General features: G+C 51.3%; 1 protein-coding gene and 1 long non-coding RNA gene across 9 annotated transcripts; one reads left to right on the top strand and one right to left on the bottom strand.

Annotated features, from left to right (window-relative positions):
* Window position 1: 1 nt before the first annotated feature.
* On the top strand, window positions 2-10527 carry LOC106846687 (uncharacterized). Its single transcript, XR_001401948.3, has 3 exons — window positions 2-102; window positions 1182-1374; window positions 3281-10527. It is a non-coding gene; the product is annotated as an uncharacterized lncRNA (long non-coding RNA).
* Window positions 10528-11442: 915 nt separating this feature from the next.
* On the bottom strand, window positions 11443-18118 carry LOC106846641 (zinc finger protein 135). Of its 8 annotated transcripts, none has more exons than XM_014865545.3 (5): window positions 17968-18118; window positions 17363-17432; window positions 15655-15744; window positions 15314-15352; window positions 11443-14148 (listed from the first exon to the last, which is right to left on the bottom strand). In XM_014865545.3, exon 5 carries the CDS (start codon window positions 13179-13181, stop codon window positions 12327-12329), a length of 855 nt encoding a protein of 284 aa, XP_014721031.3. In that variant the 5' UTR covers window positions 13182-14148; window positions 15314-15352; window positions 15655-15744; window positions 17363-17432; window positions 17968-18118; the 3' UTR covers window positions 11443-12326. The 8 variants fall into 8 exon arrangements, with proteins under 8 accessions (XP_014721031.3, XP_044616142.1, XP_070355443.1 ...); XM_044760207.2 differs by having other exon boundaries at window positions 11443-13848; XM_070499342.1 differs by having other exon boundaries at window positions 11443-13782.
* Window positions 18119-20070: the final 1952 nt, after the last annotated feature.

The following is a 20070-nucleotide window of genomic DNA, read 5'->3' as shown; positions in this document are numbered from 1 at the left end:
CCACCGCGCCCCGAGCATCCGGTGGTACGCCGGGAGTTGTAGTCCGGGCGGGCGCACGGGCTGTGGGGACTGCGGCCTGGTCTTTGTGGGGCAGTGGTGGCGGTGAGTGGAGGCTGCAGCCGGAGGGTGGGCGGGAGGCAGAATTGTGCATGATGCGTGGGGGGGAGGGGTGTGTGAGGGGGGTGCGGCCTGAGGGTGCCGGTGTGAGGGGTGTCAATGCTGTGTGAGGAATGTGGGTGCCGGTGTGAGGGGGTAAGGTGGGTGCCGGGGTGAGGTAGCGAGGGATGTGGGTGCCAGGGTGAGGGGGTGAGGGGTGCGGGTGCCGGTGTGAGAGGGTGAGGGGTGCGGATGCCGGGATGAGGGGATGGGGGGGTGTGTGAGGGGTGCAGGTGCCAGAGTGAGAGGGTGAGAGGTACGGGTGCTGGGGTGAGGGGTGCGCGTACTGGGGTGACGGTGAGGGGTGCATGTGCCTGGGTGAGGGGGTGAGAGGTGGGGGTAGCGGTGTGAGGGGGTGAGGGGTGCGGGTGCCTGGGTGAGGGGTGCGGGTGGCGATGTGAGGGCGGGAGGGGTGCAGGTGCCCAAGTGAGGGGGTGAGGGGTGTGTATTATGTGTGTAATGTGTGTGGCTCACTGACCGTGTACAGGTGATTCCACATGTCTATCGAGTGTGACTGTATGTGACCTGGAGGTTGGGCTGCGTGTGTCAGTCTGTGACCACCTGTGTGTGTGAAATCTGCATGTCAGTCACCATACATGATAATGGTGTAGCCGTGTGTGGCTGTCTAATGTATGAGAGTGTCTATGAGACAGGGACATGGAGGTGATGGGGAGCGGCTGGTACAGCATGGAGGTCTCAGACTCTGTGATTATACTGTATCTTGCTACAGTGACTGTGATTGTGATGATGGGTGGGATCGTGTGACACGGTGGATGCCAGGATGTGTGATTGTGAGAACATGTCCTCTGTGTGTGCATATGGGTGTGTGAGAGTCTCCAAGCAGGAGAGTCTGGTTGGGGGTCCAGGACAGGGAGGGTGGTGGCCCAGGCTGCATGCAGGTGTGGCCTAGAGGGAGGAGATGCCGTGGGGGCCTGGCCCGTGCCTCAGCCTGTGACCATGTCCCTTGCAGCTCCTCAGACACTTTCCTGCAGCCAGAATGAGTATGTTTTGTCTTCCTTCCACAGATCTGTACTGAGCACCCAGTGTGGGCCTGCGCTGTTCCAGATCAGATTCTGCAGCGAGGAGGACAGGCATGGCCGGCCTCTGTGGAGCCAATGTTGTATGAGGAGGCAGATGGTTATCAAAGGAACAAGCCAGTTCCCTGAGGAGCTGGCATCTTAGCTGAACAGAGGGAAGGACTCAGGGAGAATGTTTCAGGTATACGGAGCACAAATTCCAAGGCCCTGAGGTGGCTACAGGCAAGGAAACCCAGCTGGAGTTCATTGAGGGAAGAAGATGGGAGAGGACAGGGTCAGAAAGGGGAGGCCTGTGGGGGCAGATCTTGCAGGGCTTATAGGCCAAGTATGGACTTGGACTTCTACCCTGAGAGAGGTGGGAGCCATGGGAGGCCTTTGAGCAGTGGACAGCTCTTTGTAGGACTCCTCTAGCTGTTACAGGGGAAGACTGTTGGGATGAGGGTAAAGGCAGGGAGACCCAGGAGGTGAATGCTGCTGGAGTCCTGGTGAGCGGAGCAGGGCAGATCTGTGTGGTGGAGGTAGAGGTAGAGGTGCTGGTAAGTAGTCACATATGGATCTGTTTTAAAGGTGGAGCTGACAGGGTTGATGGGTTGAGCTGCAGTCCAAGGGGAGAGCAAGGCTGGCCTGGAGCCTAAAGGTAGATCATGATCACCACGGGTATATTAGTTCTCTAGGGCTGCCATAACAAAATACCACAGACTGGAGCTTAAACAGCAGATGTTTATTTTCACAGTTCTGGAGGCTGGAAGTCCAAGGTCAAGGTGTCGGCAGTTTTGGTTTCTCCTGAGGTCTCTCTCCTTGGTTTGTAGGATAGCTGCCTTCTTGTTGTGTCCTCACATAGCCTTTCCTCGTTGTGAGCATGCCCCTGGTGTCGCTCCCTCTTCTTATGAGGACACCAGTCCCGTTGGGTTAGGGCCCATCTATGTGACCTCATTTAATCCTAAATACCTCTTTAAAGGCCATATCTACAAATACAGTCATATTCTGAGAGGTACTGGGGGTTAGGATGTTAACATATGAATTTGAGGGCATACAATTCAGTCCATAATGGGGTGAAAGGGCATTAGTGTGAGTGTGGGGATATTATCTGGAAGTCTCTAGAGGAGGAGAGGGGAGAGAGAGGGCAGCAGCTGGAGGAGACTCAGGTGCCAGGGAGAGCAAGAAGGAAGAGCTGGATTGACAGTTAACAGGTATGGGATGACTTGGAAAGTCAGTGGAGGCTTTTGTTAGTGCCTTCTTCTCTGCCCAGATTGTGAGTCTGTGCTCTTAGCACTGGGAGGAGTCCTGGCCTCTCCATAGCCTGAGGCTGGGGCATCCATGGTGCTTAGCACAGGGCCAGGCACCAAGAAAAGTTTGCTGAAAAATGAATGAATGAACAAATGGCAGACCAACAGACTATGCTTGCTCGAGCTGGAGCTGCTCTGCTGGATTCTCACTTACCTCCCACACCCACTGTAGCCCTTCCACTCCCTACCCCAGCCCTCAGAAGGCCCTTTTTTGTGCTTATTCTCTGACTCTTCAACCAGTGCTCTAGGCTGCTGGGCTCTCCTTAGTAGATTCCCCGCCCCGCTTCTCTGCCTCGTGTGTCTTTCTCATCCTCTCCCCAGGTTTCAAACCTCATCTTTTTCATGGAGTCTTCATTTTAATTTGGCAGTTGTATCAGTCAGCTATTGCTCTATAACAAATAGTTACAACAGTTCAGTGGCTCAGAGCTATAAGTGCTTATTTCTCTCATGATTCTGAGGGTTGGCCGATCTGGGATGAGCTCAGCTCCAGGCTCCAAGTTGGGTCCACCTGTGCTGCACTTGTGTTGCAGGGCTCACAGGGCAAATTCATCTCATACTGGTGGCAGAGATGCCAATGGGATTGAGGCCTAGGCTCAGGACTGACGTATTTGCAGTTCCACTCAGATTCTATTGGCCAAAGTAAGTCACAGGGCCACACCCAAAGTCAAGGAAGGGACATCTTTGCTGCCTTTAGTGGGAGAAACCACAAATATGGCCAAGGGTATGTACACAAAGAGGGGTGAAGAATCAAGCCAGTAATTCCATCTGCTTCATCAATCCTTTTGATTTCTTTTCTTCCAGGGTGAAGTCAACAAATCAACATTTGTCATCTTGGTTTTTTTCAGATCAAGGAAAGTGAGCACAGGGCATATCCAAAGACTTGCCACAACCCCTCACGGGGATGGTAATGGAAGTCGTCAGAGAAGACATTTCATGGGGCTCTGCCTTCCCAGACTGGTGCTCCTGAGGCCTGCTCAAGGAACCAGAACAGAAGTTCTGCTGGAGATGTGGAGGAACATTTGCTTTTCTGGGAAGAAGATTTAAAGCAACAGTCAGTTCCTGACATGGAAACTCCTAGTGTGGGGAGAGGCTGTGGAGGCAGTGAAGTTGTGAGAAGTGTCAGGATACCTTCCAGCCCTATCAAACAAGAGAGTGTTGCTGTGGAGAAGAAACCGCACATGTTAGTTGCACATGGAGGGAGCTTTGAGCAAGTTCCAGGGCCAGCTGTGTTGTAGGCAGCCTGTGTGAACAGGATACCCTGAAGGTGCAGCTTCTGTGGGAAGAGTTTCAAGCAGCACTTGGCCCTCAGTGTGCACGAGAGGACTCACACGGGGAAAAGCCCTATCCATGCAGCACCTGTGTGAAAGTCTTTTGGTGCTGGTCCAACCTCACTGTGCACCAGAGGATCCACACTGGAGCGAAATCCTACGAATGCCAGGAGTGCATGAAAGTCTTCATTCAGAACTCCACACTCACACTGCACCAGAGGACCTACACCAGAGAGAAGCCACACAAATGCAGGGAGTGGAGCAAGGCCTTCCAGGGAAGTTCAGACCTGTGGAAACACCAGCAGATTCACACAGGGGAGAAGCACTATGAGTGTCAGGAGTGTGGGAAAGCCTTCAGGTGGAGCTAGCCCCACATCTGCCATCAGAGGATGCACAGTGGTGAGAGACCATATGCGTGTGGCTGGCGCAGCAAGGCCTTCATCCAGAGCTCACAGCTTAGCCAGCACCAGCAGAGTCACATGGGTAAGAAGCCTATGAGTGCCCAGAGTGCAGCAAGGCCTTCAGCCTGAGCACCTACCTTGCTGAGCACTAGTGGATCCACATGGGCGAGAAGCCCTGTGCCTCCCTGAAGTGCGGCAAGGCCTTCATCCAGCGCTAACACCTCAGCCAGTACCAGCGCACCCACACGGGTGAGAAGCCATACATGTGTGTTGAGTGGCAAGGCCTTCCACTACAGTTCATTTCTCCTCCAGCACCAGAAGCTCCACCCCAGGGAATAGCCCTGGTGGCTGTGCTCTCACCATGTCCTATGTCACCTCTCACCATCCTGAAGGCCTGAGGCAGCACATCACCCTCGTCCTGTACCTCACAGGCTCTCATTGCTTCTCTCCCCTATGCTGGGCTTTCCCCCCTCACCTGCTCCTTTTTCCATTTTCTTTCCCTTTAAAAGTTTTTAACATTTTTTTTAGCTGTAATTCACATACCTTAAGTTCATCCTTCTAAAGTGTACAATTCAGTGGTTTTTAGTATAGTCACAAGGTTATGCAACCATCAGCACTAATTCCAGAACACTTTTATCACCCCAAAAAGAAACTCCATACCCTTTAGCACTCTCTATTCTCCCTGTCCCCCCAGCCCCTGACACCCAGTCATCTGCTTTCTGCCTCTGTGGATTTGCCTGTTCTAGATATTTTGTGTAAATGATCCCTTTGCATTTTCTGTCCATCAGTAGATACACCCCAGGTGTCCTAATCCAAGGAATCCTTTGCTTTCCCCAACCAACCTCATCTCATCCATCAAACACTGGGCTGGGCTTTGGCCTGTGGGCAGCACTGGTTGCCTTCATTTCCTTGGGTCTTGGGCTTCCTTGTGGGTTTCTGCCTTCTGCTGTCATACTTCTTTTTTTTTTTAAAGATTGGCACCTGAGCTAACAACTGTTGCCAATCTCCTTTTTTTTTCTCCCCAAATCTCCCCAGTACATAGTTGTATATTTTTAGTTGTGTGTCCTTCTAGTTGTGGCATGTGGGACACTGCCTCAACATGGCCTAATGAGTGGTGCCCTGTCTGCGCCCAGGACCCAAACCCTGGGCTGCTGAAGCGGAGCGCGAGAATTTAACCACTCGGCCACAGGGCCAGCCCCCTGCTGTCACACTTCTGTTGTGGAAGGCAGAGCCCCAAGATGCCCACCCCCAATAATCGCAACAATAAACCAGATCTTCATCGAGCCCCTATTGTGCACCAGACACTCGCTGGGCAGTGTCTGTTAATCCTGATTGCCAACTCTGCCTGTGACCTTCTCCCTTTCTGCACCACCAAAGCCTTTATCTCTGGCAGCTCCTACTTCCTAGCCCCCAGCTCTGCCCCCTCTGCCAAGCCCAGCTTCACATCACCAATGTCTCCCTGCATATTTGCCTTGACACCTCTCTGCCTCCAAGTAGAACTTGCCTCCCCATCCACCCACCAGTGAAGGGAGCCCCAGATTTTCCTGGTTTCTGTTTTATCACTTTCCAAACCATCATTCTTCCTGTTTTCCAGCTGGTGCAGTTGGCGCTACACAACTGGTCTGGTTTGTATCTAGAAAGGCTGTATTAGTTTCCTATGGCTGCTGTAACGAATTACCACAAATGTCGTGATTTATAACAACAAAAATGTTACATTTCCTGAGGTCAGAAGTCCAAAATGGGTCTCACTGGGCTAACGTGACCACGTTGACAGGGCTGGTTCCTTCCAGGGTTACTTGTAAGGGAGAATCCATTTTCTTGCCTCTTCCACCTTCTAGAGGCTGTCTCCACATTCCTTTTTCTGTTCCCTGCCTCACTGTCATCACATCTTCTCTGACTCTGGCCTTGCTGCCTCTTTCTTTCACTTAAAGACCCTTATGATTACACTGGACCCACCTGGTAATCCAGGATACTCTCCCCATCTGCAAATTCCCTTTTGCATGTAAAGTCACATATTTACAGGTTCTGAGGATTAGGATGTGGACATCTTTGAGTGTGGAGAGGGGAGGCATTATTCTGCCTATCACAGATCCTAATTCATTGGTCTAGGATTTGGCCTGGGCATCCAGATTTATAAAAGTATCAAGGCAATTCTAAAGATTTTATTTTTTTCCTTTTTCTCCCCAAAGCCCCCCGGTACATAGTTGTATATTCTTAGTTGTGGGTCCTTCTAGTTGTGGCATGTGGGACGCCGCCTCAGCGTGGCTTGATGAGCAGTGCCATGTCCGTGCCCAGGATTTGAACTGACGAAACACTGGGCCGCCTGCAGTGGAGCACGCGAACTTAACTACTTGGCCACGGGGCCGGCCCCTGAAGGCAATTCTAATGTGCAGACAAGGCTGAGGACCACTGGCTAAGAAACAGCACGATGCAACAGGAAGCACAGTCTATGGAGAGGGTTCCGGCCCATCTCAGTTCCTAGTCCCACCTCTCACTCTCTTACTTGCGCAAATGACTTCACTTCTCTGGCCCTCTACTTCCTTCTCTGTATCATGGAGATAATAAACCCTCCCCTCTTCACAGCTGATCATGATACCCTCTGCTTCCCCATGTCCATGGTGGAAGGCAAAATTGTGCCTGCTCAGACACAGCCACACACTTAACACTCACACAGACACACAGATGCACAGACATACAGACCCACATAAAGACACACAGACACACAAATACTAAAGTGGTATCCAGGGGGCCGGCCCGGTGATGCAGTGGTTAAGTTCACATGCTCTGCTTCTCAGTGGCCCGGGGTTCACCGGTTCGGATCCTGGGTGTGGACATGGCACTGCTTGGCATGCCATGTTGTGGTAGGTGTCCCACATATAAAGTAGAGGAAGATGGGCACGGATGTTAGCTCAGGGCCAGGCTTCCTCAGCAAAAAGAGGAGGACTGGCAGTAGTTAGCTCAGGGCTGATCTTCCTAAAAAATAAATAAATAAATAAATTGGTATCCAGGATATATAAAGAATTCTTACAACTCAACAATAACAAAAAAACACAACCCAATTTAAAAATGAGCAAAGATTTAGTAGACATTTCTCCAAAGAAAATATACAAATGGCCACTAAGCATATAAGTAGATGCTCAACATCCTTTGTCATCAGGGAAATGGAAATCAAAACCATGCTGTGATGCCACTTCCCACCCAGTAGGATGGCAGTGATCAGAAAGACAGGTAACAGCAGGTGTTGGCAGGGATGTGGGAAAATTGAACCCTCATGCATTGCTGGTGGGAATGGAAAATGATGCAGCCACTGTGGTTTAACTTTTTGTTAAACATAAGAGTTACCTTATGACCCAGCAATTGCAAGGAAATGAAAAAATATATCCACACAAAATCTTGTACAGAAATGTTCATAGCAGCATTTTTCATAACAGCCCCAAACTGGAAACAACGCAAATGTCCATCAACTGATGAATGGATAAACAAAATGTGGTCTAGCCATACAATGGAATATTACTTGGTCACAGAAAGGAACTCAGTGCTGATACATGGATGAACTTGAAAACATTATGTTCAAAGCAGCCAGACACAAAAGGTCACATATTCTAAGATTCCATTTATATGAAATATCCAGGAAAGGCAAATCCATAGAGACAAAGTAGATTAGTGGTTGCCAGAGGCTTAGAGGAGGTGAATAGGGACTGACTGCTAATGGGTATGGGGTTTCTTTTGGGGGTGATGAAGATGTTCTGAAATTAGTGGTAATGGTTGTTCATCTTAGTGAATATACTGAAAACCACTGAATTGTACACTTTAGAAGGGTGAACTTATGGTATGTGAATTTTAAATAAAGCTCTTATAAAGAAGCAGACATAGACACACACCTACGGACACACAGAGACAGATACAGAGACACACATACACTCCCACCCAGAGGTAGGCTCCCCCACCGCCCAGCCTCTGCATGGAGGACCCAGCAGCTGCCTCTCAGCCCTGGATTCCATCCCAGAGACCTTCTTAGCACCCCACCACTGTGCAAGTCAGCAGAACCCCACACTCTTGGGGCTCCTTAGTGAGAGGCCCAGATGCTCCCACTGCCAGGTAACTGCCGTGGCATCCTTGGTAGGCTGCCCTGGGAAATGTGTAAGTGTGGGAATGAGTATGTGTGTGTGTTGTTAAAGAAAAAATTACCCAGAGTTAGACAGGAGTTAAAGCAGTAAAAACATTTTATTAAGAAAAACTATTGCAATCGGGGAAAAAGAGACCTCAGTGTAGAACTGGGCTTACCTCTGAATACAGCATGGACAAGTGGGAATTTATAGCCAAGAAGCAGGGTGGGGGTCAATGGGTAGAAGATTACTAAGAGGAAGCCTCAGGGGTGAGGGGATTCTGACAGGATTCTTGCTGAAGGCAGGCCAGAGTGATCAGATATCACCTGGGGGGGTGGGGATGAGGAACTGGAGTAGATAACGAGGGTGATCAGATGTGGAGGATGGGAGAGTCTTGCTAAACTGATTTAAGATTTCTGCTAAAACTGGACTCTAAGGAAGGCCCCAGAACCCCAGGGTTTGAGGCCTAGTCAAAAAGAGCTCAGAAGAGCCTGACTAGTTTGGTCATGGAGAGAATCTTTGTCAGGGTGCGAGTGTGTGATGGTGTGTGTGTGTGCACCTGTGTGTGTATGATGGCGTATGAGTGCAGACGCACACCCCAGGTCACAGGCTGCAGCCTGCCAGGGAACCAGCCCAAGGGGTGAAGTGAGAGCCCTGAGGCCCTGTGGACTCCTCTCGCCTCCTGCCCCAGGACTGTCTGCCTGAGCCCGGATGCCCGCAGGACCCACAGCCTGAGGTCCAGCCTCTGCTTCCTGCAGCCAGTGCCCACAGCTGCCCTGCCCTCCACGCAGGGTCTGGGCAGCACTCCGCACACTGGCATTTGGTATGAGACACATGGAAGAACGACAGTAAGAGCTAAAGAACTTGAAGGCCCTCTGGCCTTATGGGAGGAATGAACCACACCAGAAACATCCTCTGGCTAGGCCCCTGCTCCATGTAGCACTATGTCAGCCTCTGCCCTGACCCTCAGGTCAGAAAACCTCAGGTCCTCCCCATCTGAAAGCTCCTGCCCCTACAACTGCGGCCTTCTGCCACGCTCCTGCAGCGTCACCCGCACTTGTCGTCAGCTGCACTCAGTCACTCAACCACAGCCAACCTGTGACCACACCCACCTCCCTCGGGCAGAGGCTGCTTCCTGGCAGAATAACACACTGGACGGGGGCCCTGGTACACGTTTCCTCTACAAGTTAGTATGTTAAATCCTTGCAGGCATCATCACCACTCCCATTTTACAGACTAGGAAGGTGAGGCACAGAGAAGACCCAGAGCTCAGCTGGGCAGTGCTGGGCTTCAAATTCATGGAGCTGGAGGCAGCTGTTTCTTATGCCTGACCACCCCTCAGGAAGGAAGCTGAGGGCTGGCAGTGTCGCATCTCTCCTCATCTCAACCTTGCTGCCAGGACATTTTTACAAAGGCTGAGTTTGTGGCCCATGACAAGCTACAGGGGTGTGTGGTATAGCCAGCACACCCTGCCCCATCCATGCCATGTGGTGCCTCAGAGGCCCAACAGCTGCCTGGTTCTTCCTGCCTCTCGGCCTGGTTTCTGGGGCTCTCATGGGGTGCTCTCCCAAATGTCCACTCCCCCTGCACCCCTGATGGTCTTGCCCCTGCAAAACTGAGTTGCCTCTTCTGCTGAGAAACTCCTGAGCATCCCGACCAACACCACTTCTGTCGACTGACACTTCTCCCTCTTGTGTTACAGTAGCTGTGGCCCTCAGCCGGGTAAGGAGGCATTCCCGGGCTGCAGTGTGCTGGCTCATTGTGCAGTAAAGGGTTAACTCAGCAGAATTAGGGTGCCCAAACTCTGCACATTGCAAAGAATGGATTGGCCCCTGATCAGCTCCTGAGACCCTCCCGCCCTTGGAATATCCTGCCTGATAAGAGTGTCTTTGTTTACTGGGGGCCTTGGGCCATACCAGATAGTCTGTGCCAACAGTGTGATTTATGATGGGGACCTTGGGTCACACTGCATCAGGTTGACCTCTGAGAGAGCTGGAGGCTGAGTAAGGTCAGTCATACAAGCAGTCCACATCTATGTGACCAACCCCCATAAAATCACCAGGCCTGGGTGAGTTCCCTGGTTGGCAATACTCCACGTGTACTGTCAGTTGCTACTGCGAGAATTAAGCTGTCTGTACAATTCCACTGGGAGAGGACAACTGGAAGCTTGCACCTGGTCTCCTAGATTCCAGCCTGTGCACCCTTTACCTTTGTGATTATAACCTGTATCCTGTCACTGCAATAAGCCATTAAGAGTCCATCACTTATTCTGAGTTCTGTGAGTCCTTCTAGTGAGTCCTCAAATCTGAAGGTGGTCTTAGGGACCCCTCAGTTGTCATTTTGTATTCAGTGTCTCACTGGTTCACTCACTCATTTCCTGTCTACTTTAGCCCTATATGTGCCAGGTAATCGGGATACAGAGGCACCTGAGACATAAGTGTGTGCTAAAGGGGCTCCTGGTCCAAGGCGGCTCTGGACAAGGACAGGGACAATGGCAACGCAATGTATGCGCTGCTGTGGGGACGGGAAGAGAGGACAGGCTTCTGATTCAGCCAGGGAGGAGTCACCCTGGAGCTGATGCTGAGGACATGAAACCAGAACAAGCTGGGTTGTCCGAGGAAAAGGGAAAAGGTAGGTTTGGTCAACACAGGCTGCCCATGGGACATGGGGAATGAGCCTGGAAAGGCGGGCTATGGTGGATGAGGCGACAGAGAACCCCTGAGTGAAGTTGCAGGGAACAGTGAAAGGCTCACCCATCACAGGAACAAATGTGTGTCTTCTAGCAGGAATTTAACCAACATCTGGCCTGAGCAATGGCTGCCCAGCTCCTACTTTGCCTTTGCCTCAAGTCAGCCAAATGGCCTCACTTGCTTTTTCAGGTGGGACCCGATCATCCCACTGTCTCTCATTCTCAAGGGAACTTAATATTCTAGAACTGCCTTCTCACAGACCTCTGGGGGTCTGCTGAAAGGGAAGGAGGCCCTTTTGCCACTCTGTCCTTACCTGCCAAGTCTAGTGTCTTCATCCTGAAAAGTGAGTGGCTTCTAGTGGGGGGCCTTGAGCATGTGGTTTAACCTCTCAAAGTCTCAGCAACTTCATCTTTGAAGTGGGGATAAAAACACCTGTGTTCCAGGGCTGCTGAGAGGACAAAATGGGACAGTGTGTGTAAGTGCTCAGAAAGTGTGCAATTTTATGCTAAGATCACTCTCTGGCTTTAATGAAGTCCTCATGCTGAAGTGGAGGAATGACATAGAGTTTTCTTTCTAAAGAGCTGGACTTGGTGACACACCACCGCATTTTTGAATAGAGAGCTTACTTTTTGAGGGGGGAAAACAAAACCAAGTGGCCTGAGTTAATACAAGGCACCAACGACTGAAAAGCATCTTTTTCCTTAAAGATTGGCACCTGAGCTAACAACTGTGGCCAATCTTTTTTTTTTCCCTGCTTTATCTCCCCAAATCCCCCCTGGTACATAGTTGTATATCTTAGTTGCAGGTCCCTCTAGTTGTGGCATGTGGGACGCTGCCTCAACGTGGCCTGATGAGCAGTGCCATGTCCGCGCCCAGGATCCGAACCAGCGAAACCCTGCGCAGCCGCAGCGGAGCACGTGAACTTAACCACTCAGCCATGGGGCCGGCCCCCCTTTTTTTTCTTTTAATTACATTTTTGCTTTGGCAAAAACTTTGAAATGAGCTCTGTTCCAGGCCTGCTGAGAGGAAGACCGTTCACACTTGTGGATCCTACCAGCTGGTGGGCATCTGGGTGAACCTGTACAGTGGAGAAGAATTGGGGGTGGTCATTGTTCCCTTTGAAGGTTATGGAGAAGCATCCAGAAGATGGATCTGATGCCCACTACCAGCTTTCTCATCCAACTAGGTGACTCTGAAGATAGAAGTGTGAGATGTGCAACACGGTCTGCTCTGCGCTGGCCCAGGGTTCCTGACACTTGGCCCTCCGCAGGATGGAGGACGACACATCAAGGACAAGTCTCTGCCACACTGGGCACATCCCCACGTCACCGATGTATGAGAACCAAACAGTGTTTGAAGGATTTCTGATACTTGCCATGGTCTCACGATCTCCCCTGGGAGTGAATGCTCTGATGTTGGGCCAGGGACCTGCTCTGGCTGAAGGATTTGCTGCATTTGTGACACTCAAAGGGCTTCTCTCCAGCATGAATCCTCTGGTGCAGAATGAGGGCCGCAGCCTCTGGAAAGGTTTTCCGACACACGCCGCATGTGAAGGGCTTGGCACCCACGTGGACACGCTGGTGCTGCAGGAGGTGTGTGCCCCGCCCGAAGGCTTTGCCACACACATTGCACATATAGGGCTGCTCCCTGGTGTGCACTCGGTAATGCTCGGTGAGGTGTGACATCTGGATGTAAGCCTTGCCACACTCATTGCACTTGTAGGGCTTCTCCCCAGTGTGAGTCCTCAGGTAGAGGGCGAGGGAGGAGCTCTGCATGAAGGCCCTGCCGCAGTCGCCGCACACGAAAGGCTTCTCCTCAGTGTGGATCCGCTCATGCTGGGTGAGGAACTTGCTCTGGCTGAAGGCCTTCCCACATTTCCCACACGTGTAGGGCTGCTCTCCTGTGTGGACCAAGGCCAAAGAGTCACTGAAGGGTTTCCTGCACTCCCCACACATGAACGGCTTCTTGCCACTGTGGATCTTGAGGTGCTGGGTCAGGTAGGAGCTCTGGCTGAAGGCCTTCCCGCATTCTCTGCACACGGAGGGCCGCTCACCCGTGTGCACCCGCTGGTGCTTGGTAAGGGAGGATCTCTGGCTGAAGGCGCGCCCACACTCACTGCAAATGTACGGCTTCTCGCCTGTATGTGTCCTCAGGTGCTTGATGAGGGATGAGCTCTGGCTGAAAGCCTTCCCACACTCTTGGCACACATATGGCTTCTCTCCCGTGTGGCAGCGCATGTGCTCAGCCAGGGACAAGCTGAGGCTGAACGCCTTGCAGCACACATGGCACTCATAGGGCTTCTCCCCGTGTGGGTTCTGTGGTGGATCAGGAGGGCTGAGGAGTCAGTGAAGGCTCGGCCGCACTCACAGCAGGTGAATGGCTTCTCCCCACTGTGGACTCGCTGGTGATGCACAAGGTGGGTGCTCTGGCTGAAGGTGCGCCCGCAGTCACCGCAAGCGTATGGCTTCTCACCTGTGTGCACCCACTGATGCTTGGCCAGGGACGAGTTCTCCCAGAAGCGCTTGTTGCAGTGGCCACACATGTAGGGCTTCTCGCCTGTGTGGATGTGCTGGTGCTTAACCAGGGATGAGTTCTTGCTGAAGACGCGTCTGCACTCCCGGCACATGTACGGCTTCTCGCCGGTGTGGGTTCTCTGGTGCTGAATGAAATTTGAGCTCTACCCAAAGGCCTTCCCGCACTCTTCACACACATAGAGCTTCCACCTGTCAGGAATCCGCTGAGAGCTCAGGAAGCTTGTGTTCTTGCCAAAGGCATCCTCCCATCCACCACACGCCAGTGTGCCCTCTTCAGTGTGGACACCTTGTGGGTGACGGAGGTCTGGAAAAGAGTCACAGGCTTCTGTACACACACCCTCTCCTTGGCAGGGGCGCCCCTGACCTAGGACTGAAACACATGGGAGACCCTTTTTATGAACACAGTCTGTGGGAGCCTGCACCCCTGGGGGACGATTTTGATGCTCAGTGAGGAAACGGCACCAGAGGACCCTTCCTCCAAGGCTCCTCTCCCTCTGGCTAGGTGTCACTGCTTGGCAATGTCTTTCTGCCACCTGGCTGCCATGCTCCGTGACTTCTCTTAGGATTATGTGCCGGAAATCCTGCCCCAAGAGTCCCATTGTCATCTGCCCCTGAGGAAGAGCGCCTTGGTCTGGAAGCAGCCATATGGCTCGGGACCCAGGCTCTGAGTCTGAAAAATAAGCAGAGAAACATGCTCAAGCCCCACCCTGACTGTGTACCGCCAATCCAGAACCTCGGCAGTCAGGCTAGGCTGCCAGAACGAGCTGCAGGCCAGGGTGGTAGAGTCTGTGGCTTTTAAGATTCTTTTTTTCCTTTTTCTCCCCAAAGCCCCCTGGTACATAGTTGTATATTCTTAGTTGTGGGTCCTTCTAGCTGTGGCATATGGGATGCCACCTCAGCTTGGCCTAATGAGCAGTGCCATGTCTGTGCCCAGGATTTGAACCAGCGAAACCCTGGGCCGCCGCAGCAGAGCGTGCGAACTTAACCACTCAGCCACGGGGCTGGCCCAGAATCTGCGGCTTTTAGAAGGGGCTCCCGCAGTTGAGGAAGGGGACAGGGACTGAGGTATCCACTGCACAGCATGTACCAAAATTTCTGAACCCAAGAAGGAAAGCACGTGTTCAGTATAAACCAAAACGGTTTAGGCACAACGAGCCACTCTGATCATTTAGGGGATGGTGAGGACCCTCCTGAAATCCAAGTTCCAAGACACCAGCCAAAGGCCAACGTTGCCCCAGGCCTTTTGGGGGATGGTGGCCACAGGCCTGCTGTGTTAACCCTTTGCTGCACAGGTGGGAAGGAAAGGGGTAGAGGAACACAGAAAGACACGGGCCAAAGCCTCAGGAGCCACCCCAACTGTCAGCTGCTGGTGGGGCTATTTCACAACCATGCCCTCACTGGAGCAGGGCCTGGCCCAGAGAGTGCAAAACAAGTGCTCGAACAAAAACCTGCATGTGACTGTTCATGGTGGCACTGTTCCCAATCGCCGAAATGTGAAAACAGCCCAACTCTCCACCAGCGAAGAATGTATAAACAAAACATGGTCTATCCACTCAGTGGAATATTATTCAGCCACAAAAAAGAATGAAGGACTGATCTGTGCTACAATGTGGATAAACTATGAAAACACTATGCTAAAAGGCCAGACGCAAAAGACCACATTTTGTCTTATATGTATCTATATGAAAATATATGAATACATTTATATAAATTCCATTTATATGAAAGATTCAGAACAGGCAAATCCGTGGAGACAGAAAGTAGACTAGTTGTTCTCAGGGCTGGGAGAGGACTGCTTAATGAGTCTGGGTTTGTTTCCAGGCTCCTGCACCTACCCACTCTTTCCTGTTGGTTGTACACTGCACCTTCTTGCCCTAGGAGGAGAAAGAACAGTTAACAACAGTTACAGTTAAAACACTGCATTGTACGTCTCAACTTTCCTGAGAGTGAATCTTAAGTGTTCTCACCACAGGGGGAAAAAACTCATAACTATATGTGGTGATGGATATATTAATCAGCTTGATAGTGGTAATCATTTCATAGCATATACATCTATCAAAATACCATCTTAAATATATAGAATTTTTATTTGTTAATTATACCTCAACAAAGCTGGGGAAAATTAAATTAAAAAAATAATAAACTGATCTGATAGGGAGACCCTTCCTTCACTCACCTGGACCTCTCGGGGCATCTCTCCCCACAGTCCAGGGGTCTTCCCACTGCTCCAGCTTGGAGATCACGTCTGGTTTGGAATCAGGAAGTCCTGTCCATGGTGAGAAGGGAGGAGGAAAACATTGATGCTGTTGCTACAAGTCAGCCAGGGCCAAATAGGGCATTGTATGTGTCCCGAGGCACAGGAAAGGTCTCTACCTGGTGACATAGGTTGGGGCACCCGGTCTTTGCACTGGGGGGACTTGGCTGGGGGACATGAGTCAGAGCAAGGACACACCTGGGTGTGAATGACCGAGGACGAGGCAGGGGAAACACACACAAATGACATGGATGAAGAGGTGACAGGGAGGCCTCAGCCAGGGACACCAGGTTGCTGTAGTTCCTTAGCATCATGTCGTGGAACAGGATCCTCTGTGTTGGGCCCAGCAGCCCCCACTCCTCCCGCGTGAAGTCCACAACCAAGTCCTTAAATGTCACTGGCTTCTGAAACATGCCACATGCACTGGCTCAGCCATGGGCCATGTCTGACCAGGGCTAGCCCCATGGGGAACAGCAGATGTGAATGTTCTGGGAAACGCTCTGTTGTCGGGGGCTCATGCTGAGTGGCCTAAGCCAAGAGTTGGCAGTATTATCGCCTTGATACTGGATACTGTAGTCTCACCTAAATATCTGTATCTCCCCCAAATCCCTATGTTAATGCCCTAACCCCCAAAGTGAAGGTGTTTGGAGGTGTGGGGCCTTTGGGGTGATGAGGTCTTGAGGGTGGAGTCCCATGATGGGATTAGTGCCCTTATCAGAAAAGGTAGAGACCAAAGCTCTTTCTTTCTCTCTCCGCCACGTGAGGACAGTGAGAAGGCAGCCACCCGAAAGCCTGGAAGAGAGCTCTCCCCAGAACTGAGGCCTGCTGGCACCCCGATCTTGAACTTTCCGCCTCCAGAAGTGTGAGAAATGATGCTGTTGGTTAAGCCACTCAGGCTGTGGGATTTTGTTGTAGTGGCTGAGCAGATGAAGACACAGTGATTCCTCAGCACTTCCCAAAGTGTTCAGCTCTGCAGCCCCTAGAGGGACAGTTGGATGGCCCTTGCCAGCCCCCCACAAAGCCACTTGTCACACCTCTGTGGTCTCCCTCCCCTTCAGGGCTGGGCAGGGGAAGCTTGGAGGCTAGGATGGCATGTGGTGCAAGCCACAACATGTGTCCCCAACATGGCCTTTACTGCCCCCACAGTGGCACCCTCAGGCTCTGGTAACAGCTCCTCTGCCCGTGTGTGGCTGTGTCCTTAGGGACCCCATGGAGAAGGGGCCTGTCAGGAGGCAGCACTGATTTCAGAGTAGCTACTTACCACTCTTAACACCCAAAGCCCCCACCTCCTATCTAGACGCTGCCCAGCACCACCATTCACTCATTCGCCTGCTAAGACCTCCTCCCAGGTGTCTGCATTGCCGGGCCCTGCTCTGTCCCTTTCCTGGATATGTGGCTGAGAGACAGAATGGACAGACCAACTGCCTCACTCCCCCAGACTGAAAACACATTCACACAAAAACCTGTACGTGAATGTTCACAGCAGCATTATTTGGACAAACTGTGGTACATCCATACAAGGGAATGTAATGCAGCTATAAAAACGAATGAAGTACTGATACATACATAGCACAGCACACTTAGTGAAAATATTATGCTCAGTGAAAAAAGCCAGACACAAAAAACTCACCTATTGTATGATCCCATTTACATGAAATGTCCAGAACAGAGACAGAGGGTTGATTAATGGTTGCCAGGGGCTGGGGAAGAAAGGGAATGAGTAGTGATGGTTAGGGGGTATGCGGCACAGGCACACATGTGAGGTCACACCTGCACACACAGGGGCTGTCATACACTCAACACTCCCTCCATGCAGATATGCGTGCACAGTGACATGCTCGGCCACATGTACACAACTGGGGCCTCAGGTGCACACGCAGGTGGTGTCACACATGCAGGACTCCCCTCCCCTCTGACACGTACGGTGACACACCGGGCGCCCCCCACACACCTGAGATCTCATCTGCACACACAGGTAGTGTTACGCAACACACCCTTCCCCTGTGACACACTCAGGCACATGCCCACGTCCGAGGTCGCACCTGCACACACAGGCAGTGACACGCTGGGCCCACACACACACCTGAGGTCGCACCTGCACGCACAGGTCGCTCCCTCCCCACCGCCCCACCCCCAGCCCCGATCCCACGGCCTGGCCGTCCTGGGTCGCTCTCCCCGCCCGGGCCTCCCCGTCCCTCACGCTTACCCGGGCCGCCTCAACCGCAGCACACTCACCTCCGCCGCCGTCTGCTCACACAGCCCGAGGGCGCCGCCACTGGCGCGCCCGCCGCCTATGCACAGCAGCCAAAGGCACTTCGGCCCGCGCTTCCGCCAACTGGCCCGCGGTCTGCCCGGGACTTCACCTCCCAGAGGGCTCTGCGCGCCGCGGGACTGGAGCCGGCCGGGCACTGGGTGAATGGCGTCCTGGGAAATGGAGTCCGTAGTGCGATGGCGCCCCAGGGGAGCGTGGGAACTTGTCGGTCGCTCTACCCCAGGGGACACACAGGGACCGTCGTGTACTGACCAGCGTAGTTTTATGTCTGTTCGTTTAAGTATACAGCGTGTGTACTTTTTCCCGTTCGCACACATACACACATGCATATATAAGTGTATACTTTGGGAAAATTTCCCCCAATCCTGTATATCGTGTAAATCCTTCAGCAGAAGTCCCTTAAGAACAGGTACATTCTTCCACCCACGCAGGAAACGACCTTGGAACCACCGTTATTTAAGCCACAGTCCTGTAAGCTAATTTCTCCCAATAACGTCCTACCTGCCTTTTTGTTTTCATTTTATTCAAGCTGATAAATAAATGACAAATAGGATATATTGGAGTATACGGCGAAGCCATTTGGTGTAAAACTGAACATCTTTTTCCAAAAGGGCCTGACTCTGGCCATAGAGCATGCATTGTATACCTGCTTTAAGTATTTACTGTGTCCCCAAAACAAGAACAATGCCCTTAAAGATAAGGATGTAACTTCCCCCACATTGACATTTCCTTAAGAATAAGCCCCTCTCCCTAAACTAAGGATTGATTCTGGCCTGCTGCTCTCACCCTGTGACCACCCAGCTGGAGACCACAGACCTGCTACCTGCTCTGTTCATCAATTGCTGTGTGAATCGCAGTGCCAGCAAAGCAGTCTCGTGACTACTGTAAAAGGGACATTCCAATTATCTGTGCTACATGCTCTTTGACGGTCTATAACTACTCCGTCAACCCCCACTTCTTTGGAGCACTCCATTCCTTTGTGAAAGGACTCTCCTGGGCTATTTGGTCCTCAGATCTGGCTCATAATAAATTCACCCCAATTTTGATTTATAGATTGGTTACGGATTGTGTTGACAAAGCCCAAATCAAAAAACATGCATTGTACTCTGCTGTCCTGTCTTGAGGTGGCTTCAATCTAGAAGAGACCCTGACCTTTTTTTTTTTTTAATAATCCTGACATTTTTCATGTATCCAAGCCAGTTTTCCAAACTATCTTCCAATTTAGATTTATCTGATTGTTCCCTTATATATAAAACAATCATAATCAGATTTTACATACTCCTGTTTTTTCCACTGACTCTGAACATTTCTCCACTTCGTTAAATATTTTTTGAAAACTATTTTTTATTAAATGTCAACACAGTTTTCCACCGTATGAATTTACCATAATTTATTTACCCTCTCTTTTGGGTTCTGGCCTCAATTCCAAAGTTGGGCGAGGGGGAGTGGTTTCCTCCAAACCAACAAGCAATTCTATGACACTGTCTACCCGGAGATAGTATCAGGTCCCACAGGTTAAGGGCTCAGTCCTGCATGAGTGCACTCCACATCAGTTGCCAACACACCAGTCGCTAAGTCCAGGTTGTTACCTATATTTCTGATGGACTGGCTACAAATAGAGGTTCCTGCAACCCTCTCTTCAGGTTCAATTAATTTGCTATTGCGGCTCACAGACCCCAGGAAACCTCTTTGCTTCTCAGACTATTGGTTTATTGTGAAAGGATATAACTCAGGAACAGCCAGATGGAAGAGACACATAGGGTGGGGCATGTGGGAAGGAGCTCGGAGCTTCCGTGCCCTCTACAGGTGCTGCTCTCCCAGCACCTCCACGTGTTCACCAACCCAGAAGATCTCCGAACCCTGACCTTTTGGGTTTTTAGTGGCTGTTACATAAGCATAATTGCTTTTTTTTTTTTGTTCTTGTTTTTTCTGAGGAAGATTAGCCCTGAGCTAACGTCTGCCAATCCTCTTTTTTCTGAGGAAGACTGGCCCTGAGCTAACATTCATGCTCATCTTCCTCTACTTTATATGTGGGACGCCTACCACAGCATGGCTTGCCCCTCAGT

This window comes from Equus asinus, chromosome 26, assembly GCF_041296235.1.
Source record: "Equus asinus isolate D_3611 breed Donkey chromosome 26, EquAss-T2T_v2, whole genome shotgun sequence".
In the NCBI taxonomy this organism is placed as follows: Eukaryota; Metazoa; Chordata; class Mammalia; order Perissodactyla; family Equidae; genus Equus; species Equus asinus.
Note: the sequence above shows the minus strand (reverse complement) of the source record. Positions and strands in the feature narration are given on the sequence as shown.

Excerpts from the sequence above, each read along its gene's own strand:
- LOC106846641 (XM_014865545.3), bottom strand. The coding sequence starts at position 13,181 with ATGCGCTGCCACACGGGAGAGAAGCCATATGTGTGCCAAGAGTGTGGG.